This window comes from Chrysochloris asiatica, unplaced genomic scaffold (genome assembly GCF_000296735.1).
Source record: "Chrysochloris asiatica unplaced genomic scaffold, ChrAsi1.0 scaffold00223, whole genome shotgun sequence".
Taxonomy (NCBI): domain Eukaryota; kingdom Metazoa; phylum Chordata; class Mammalia; order Afrosoricida; family Chrysochloridae; genus Chrysochloris; species Chrysochloris asiatica.
Genome location: NW_006408741.1, coordinates 1,304,215 through 1,311,080, shown reverse-complemented (window position 1 = coordinate 1,311,080; position 6,866 = coordinate 1,304,215). Strand labels below are relative to the sequence as shown.

The following is a 6,866-nucleotide window of genomic DNA, read 5'->3' as shown; positions in this document are numbered from 1 at the left end:
GGCAGCCTCTGCTCTGTCTGGGGTTGGATGCCAGGCATATTACTAACAGCTCTTCAGCAACACTACTCAGGACCGCTAGGAGTTGGAAATGACTGCTGTTGTTGTTAATCGCCGACTCGACAGTCGGTTCCGACCCATAGCGACCCTCTACAGGGTTTCCGAGGCTGTAATTATGGGAGCAGAAAACCTCATCTTTCTCCCGCCGAGCAGCTGGTAGTTTCGAACTGCTGACCTTGCGGTTCGCAGCCTGATTCGTAACCACTACGCTACCAGAGCTCCTTGGAAACTGACTAGAGGACACTTTACAACAACAGCAGCAACAACATAAGACTTTCCACTATTTAGGAAGCAGACAGGAAAGGACACGACTCAAACCCTAGGGGGAGCCACTGAGCCGCAGACAGACTAGGAGGTGCTCTCCAAATTCTCACACGGAACCCCGCCCCTTCCTCACCGAGAGTCCCAGACACCGGAAGCGGAAGTGAGCTTCCACTGCCTGTGCGCTTGTTACAGCTCCATTCTTTGCCAAGTCCAGCCCGCGGTATGTGAGGGCTCCATGAGAATTAAGGTCGCTCCACGCGCCCCTCTGCCAAGTCCGGCCTTGTCCGCCTTCCCCGGACTGCTCCAGAGCCGCACGACTTGTCATAGCCGGGCTGTGCAGAGCGTTCCGCCGACGCTTGCCCGCAGCATCCGAGAGCCGGCCCACCAGCCCTCGCCTTCCCCCCTCCGATCCCCCTTCCCGCTTCCCCTCCTGGGTCGGGGCCGAGTTCCAAATGACAGAGTAGGTGGACTGGACATGTGTCTCTCCGGGTATTAGCAGGTAAAATCGTATAAATCCTCGCTAAGCTAAAGTGTGATTCCCAGGCGATGAAAAAATGCAGCCACTGGCCTTATGGAAGCCAAGAGTAGTCTAAATCTAAGTGCCCTGTGCCTACAGTCTCCACTCCATCTCCACCAGTTAGTATGGCAGGCAAGTATTTCTGGTTATACCCAAACCCAGAGCGACCCTGTAGGACCAAGTAGAAGTGCTCCCTAGGGTGTAAATCTTTGTGGTAGTAGACAGACTCTCCCGAGGAGTGACTGGTGATCGGCCAGCCTTTTGATTAACAACCCAATGCTTAACTCATAGTGCCACCAGAGCTTTTTGCTGTGCATGTAAACACTTAGATGGTGAGGGATATATTTGCCCCCGAGTGCGGTCCTGGTTTGGTGCTGTCGGACAAACGCTGGACTGCTAACCGCAAGGTCGGCAGTTCAAACCCACCAGCTGCTCCTTGGAAGCCCTATACAGGGTCTCTGAGTTGGAACCGACTCAGCAACACTGTAATTGTTATAGATCATCAAGACAGATGAAGACTTGAGAAAATATGAGTTGTAACTAGTATGTGCTTATTTACCCCAATTTCAGAAGGAAATTTTAAAGAAAGGAGCTCTGGTAGCATAGTGGTTACGAATCAGGCTGCTAATCTCAAGGTCAGCAGTTTGAAACTACCAGCGGTTCCAAGGAGAAAGATGAGGTTTTCTGTTCCTGTAAAGATTTACAGCCTCGGAAACCCTGTGCAGGGTCGCTATGGGTTGGAACCGACTCTAGGGCACTTGACAACAACAACATCTTAAAGAATGTCTTTGGCTTTAAAGCAGACGTTTTCGTCATGGTATGAGAAACAATATGGCTAAACATAAGTTGGTCTGCTGGAAACTGATGTGGTCAGACAGACTTATTATTGGCACTGAGTGATTTATAGAGAGCACAGCCAACGTTTGTCCAAGATCTGAAAGGTCTGAGCTGAGACAGGATTTGTGCAGGATTGTATTCTGGTGATTGTGGATTGATTCATCCACAATTTTTAAATCAAAGAGCCATGAAGGCTTATGATAGCAAAACTCCACCATATTTCTAGTATCGAAACAAATGTTGTGAATGAGGGCAAAGAGGCATGTGCAGTGTACTGAATAATCTCCTAAGAGTTAAAGCAATGTGGAGGAGTTTTTGTAGTCCAAGGAACAAAGTTGGAAGCCCAAGTGATTTTGATGCGTCTTAAAAGCTCATCAAAATATCTGTTGAATCCTTTCTCAGAATTGTGTTTGGCTAAAAAGGCAGATAACATAGGTCTATGGGGTCAGTGCCTGCCGAAGCCAGCTTGTTTGGAATGTAGGGTTCGTTACACATAAATTTAAACATCTTTAAGGTTTAGGCTACTTCTTATCTGAAATATTTTGCCCTATATAATCAGATTTTGCCATGTTCTCAGGACAGAAATGTCTTTTCCACATTTTATTGTCGCCTCCACATAGATTTTTAGCCTCCACAAATGAAAATGATCAGAATACTGAAACAAATCTTAGAGTAATGCACTGAACTGTAGAGTCAATTTAAACCGCAAGGTTGGTGGTTCAAGCTCACCAGCTGCTCCTCGGAAACCCTATGCAGGATTGCTGTGGGTCGGAATTGACTTGACGGCACATAACAACAACACTGTTACAAAAAAGTAATTAATCTTTTCTAGTAATTGCTTAAAAAGTATTCTTGCTTAAATAAAAGTGGAAGTGCACAACAGTTACCAGAAGTTAGAAAGTCATGGTTGAACATGAAATAACACTTAAAAGGAATCAATAAAATGTGTGGCATATATAGCATAATTGGAGAATGTTTCTTTTAGATAAGATGTAATAATGAGGGTGATATGTGTATATCAAATCTTTAGAATATCAGCAACAAAAGGATATCATTTTATATAAAACAAAAGGTGGGAAAAAGAGTCAAGCAGCAAGTACATAAATCATTTTAAAACTTTTTTTGTCTAAATTCAAGGTGTTTTTTTTTTTTTAACTATAATTATAATTTTTGTTATAGATGTTGTTATTAAGTAATTTTGAGTCTGTTCCAACTCATAGCTGCCCGATATAGGGTTTCCGAGGCTGTAAATCTTTCTGGGAGCAGAAAGCCATATCTTCCTCCCACAGAGCAGCTGGTGGGCTCGAACTGCTCACTTTATTGTTTGCAGTCTAGTGCTTACGCTACAGAGCCACCATACTGCCTTTCTTATAGATATAAGCCTGTTTTTTGTTTTTTTTTTTCAATATTTATAACCAGTTGGTAGATGCATTTACTTTTAAAAATTCAGTGCAGCTCTGTGCTCCAGAAAGCGGAAGAGCCTGTTCTGTCTTAAATGCAGCTGCCCTCAGGGTGAAACGTTGCCTTCTGTCTGGGAGGAAACCCTGCCTGCTTCCTCCTTATTTAACACTGCCTCTTCCTCACCCTCCTTCCATTTCAGGTCCCAGGTGTGCCTCAGGGATAACACATCCAGTCTAGGCAGTTGTCATCCTAGGAAGACCATCCTGTGTTTCCACCAATCACAAGTCAAGATTTCAACAGCTCTCATTGGCTGTGTGGACCAGACTTTCCTCATCTGCTTCCAAACTGCTTCATGACTTCGCTTCCGCACTCATCCCTTTTACTAAAGTCGCTTTTGAGCTTGCAGAGGACATTCACTTAGACTTCCAGAAGCTGGAGCAAGGAAATGGTGAGTACTGGAATCCTGGTGTGGTACTGTAGGATAGATAAGTTCTGGACTGCTAACAACAAGGTCTGCGGTTCAGTCCCAGCACCCACTCCTTGGAAACCCTATATAGGGTTTCTATGAGTCAGCCCCGACTCAGCTGCACATAATAACGACAGAGTACTGGATTATTCTTTTACCATAGGGGGACAAGACTACATAGGAACTGTAGTGGGATCGACTGTGGGTCCCCCAGTGAGGTAAAAGGTGGCAAGGAGGCCAAGGGTCTGAGTCCTTGACGGTATAGTGAAGCCCTGCTCCGCTGTCACTGAGCCCTTAGCTGTACAGCTGTGGTCTTTCAAGCCTGGGTGCCTTGTCTTGCCTGCCTTGGGGCATTAGCAGCACTACCTTCAGCTCTATCTTAGGAGGCTGAGCTTCAGGCCCCCCCCAGAGCTGTCCTTGTCCTGTCCCTCCCTGTAAAATGTGTTGTTGCCACTGGAGCCCTTTCTGAGTAGTTCTAGAACTGCAGGCCCCCCACCTTACCCCCCACACACTGTGTAACAGAGTGAAAAGGGGGGAGAGAGTTCGTAGGGGAAGGCTCGGGGGCAGCTGAAGGAATGAGGATGAAGTCAGTGACTCCAGCGGGATCATGTTTGGGGTCTCGAGACCCAGTACTTTTTTCTAGTAGCAAATACTTTTGTTTCGACATTCTCAGGAGTGTGAGTAGCAGGACATCCTAATCTACATCCTTGTCCTTTCACCTTCTGTCTATGCCTGGTTGTTGTTGTTAAGTGTTGTTGAGTCGGTTTTAAATCCTAGCAACCCTGTATAGGGTTTCTGAGGAGTGGCTGATAACCCTTAATTTTTGTTTTGGTTTTTCTTTAATGGTAAAATGGGTATTTTATTTATTTGTGGCGCTGTGGGTTAATGTGCTGGACTGCAGTGTTGGTTTGAATTGTAAAGTCGGCGGTTCAAGTTCACTAGCCACTCCTCGGAAACCCTATACAGGGTCGCTGTGAGTCAGAAGTGACTCAGTGGCACTTTACAACAACAGTATTTATAAGTCATCCAATTCATTTCTTGACTGCTGCTTCAGTGAGTGTTAGGTAGTGGATCCAAACAAAATGAACTCTTCAACAACTTTAATCTTCTCATCTATCATAATGTTGTTTGTTGATTGGGTAGTGAAGGTTTTTGTTTTCTTTACATGGAGGTGCATCCTATACTGAAGGCTGTGCTCTTTGATCTTCATTAGTAGTTCAAGTCCTCTTTGGTTTCAGGAATCAAGGTTGTAACATCTGCATATCACAGATGAGTCTTTCTCCAATTCTAATGTCACCTTCTTCATATAGTCCAGTTTCTCAGATTATTTGACCAGCATACAGATTGAAAAAGTATGGTGAAAGAGTATAACCCTAGCATACACTTTTCCTGATTTTAAACCTTTCAATATGCCCTTGTTTTGTTCAAATGACTACCTCTTGGTCTATATACAGGTTCCTCATGAACACAATGAAGTATTCCAGAGTACTCATTCTCTGCAATGTTGTATGTAGCTTGTCGTGATCTACACAGTTGAAAGCCTTTGTGTAGTCAATAAAGCACAGGTAAACGTCTTTCTGGTAGTCTCTGCTTTCAGAGACTACCAGATATCCACCATTTCTTTCAGAGACTACACCATTGCTTTCAGAGACTACAGTGATATCCACCATTTCATGTCCTTGTCTGAATACAACTTGAACCTCTGTCAGTTCCCTCTCAATGTTCTGCTGCAATCAATTTTCAATTATCTTTAGCAAAATTTTACTTGCATGTAATATGAATGATATTACTGTCTGATGATTTCCATATTCCATTGGGCCACCTCTCTTTGGAATGGGCACAAATAATGGAACTCTTCCAATCACTTGACCAGGTAGCCATCTTTCAGATTTCTTGGCATAAATGAGTGAGTGTCTCCGGTGCTATATCGGTTTGTTGAAAGATTTCAATTTGTATTCCATCAATTCCTGGAGAATGTCATTTATTTGGAATCAATACAGTATGTTGCCTTTTAAAATTGCTTTTTTATTCTACTTAGCAATATTTATTTAAGGTTCACTCATGTCTTTTAGTGGTCAATAATGTGGCGCTGTAGGATAAGCACTGGACTGCAAACTGCAAGGTCATCAGTTCAAACTCAATAGCCACTCCTTGGAAACCCTGTATGTGGTTACTACAAGTAACAACAATAGTTCAATGTGTGGATGTGCCTTCAATGTTAGAATTCTTATCTTCTATGTAGAATACAATGATTCAATACCGATTAATGTACCTCAAGCACAGCCACCATTGGAGGCTTGTGGATTACTATCATTTTGAAGGTTTCAACAGAGCTACCACACTAAGGCTAGGAAGAAAGTAGTGACAATCTGCTTTTGAAAACTCATCCAGTGGAAAAACCCTAATGACACAAAGAGTCCACTCCTGTGCATGGGGTACCCATGAGTCAGTGGTTGACTTAACAGTAGCTAACAACAACAACATTGAAGTACCCCAGTTTACTTCCCCATTCACCTTCTGAAGGGCATCTTGGTTGTCTTCAATTTCTGGCAGTTATGAAAAAGTGCTAGGTTTTTGTATGGAAATATATTTTCAACTCATTGGATGAGTACCTAGTATCAACAATTGGTAGATCCTATGGTAAGAGACTGAGTTTTGTGAGCATTGCCAAACTGTTTTTCAAACTGGCAGTATTATCAGCAACAGTGACTGAGAGTTATTGTTCTACATCCTCAACAGTATTTGGTGGTTTCAGTGGTTTAGATTTCAGCCATTCTAAAATATGAATCTTGGCTGAAAGCAGAGAATACCAGAAAGATGCTTAGCTGTGTTTTATTGACTATGCAAAGGCTTTTGAGTATGTGGATCATGACAAGCTATGGACAACATTATGAAGTATGAGTATTCCTGAACACTTAATTGTGCTCATAAGGAATCTGTACATGGACCAATAGGCAGTTGTTCGCACAGAACATGGGAACACTGAGTTGTTTAAAATTAAAAAATGTGTGACAGGGCTGTATTCTTTCACCATACTTATTCAACCTGTATGCTGAGCAAATAATCCAAGAAGTTGAGTTATATGAAGAAAAACATGGCATCAGGATTGGAGGAAGACTCATTAACAACCTGTGATATGCATATGATACAGCCTTGCTTGCTGACAGAGAAGAGGACTTAAAATATTTACTGATGAAGATCAAAGAGCACAGCCTTCGGTATGAATTGCATCTCAATGTCAAGAAAACAAAAATCCTCACCACTAGCCTAATAAACAACATTATTATCAACGGAGAAAAGATTGAAGTTGTCAAGAACTTCATT

The 6,866-nt window shown here is 43.0% G+C and overlaps 1 protein-coding gene across 1 annotated transcript in view; it reads left to right on the top strand.

Annotated features, from left to right (window-relative positions):
- The first annotated feature begins 556 nt into the window (after positions 1-556).
- Positions 557-6,866, top strand: part of LOC102816820 (zinc finger protein 709-like) — a 12,152-nt gene continuing 5,842 nt past the window's right edge. The window contains exon 1 of the mRNA XM_006873117.1: positions 557-781. Within this exon, the coding sequence (XP_006873179.1) occupies positions 557-781 (225 nt within the window). The remainder of the gene's footprint in view (positions 782-6,866) is intronic.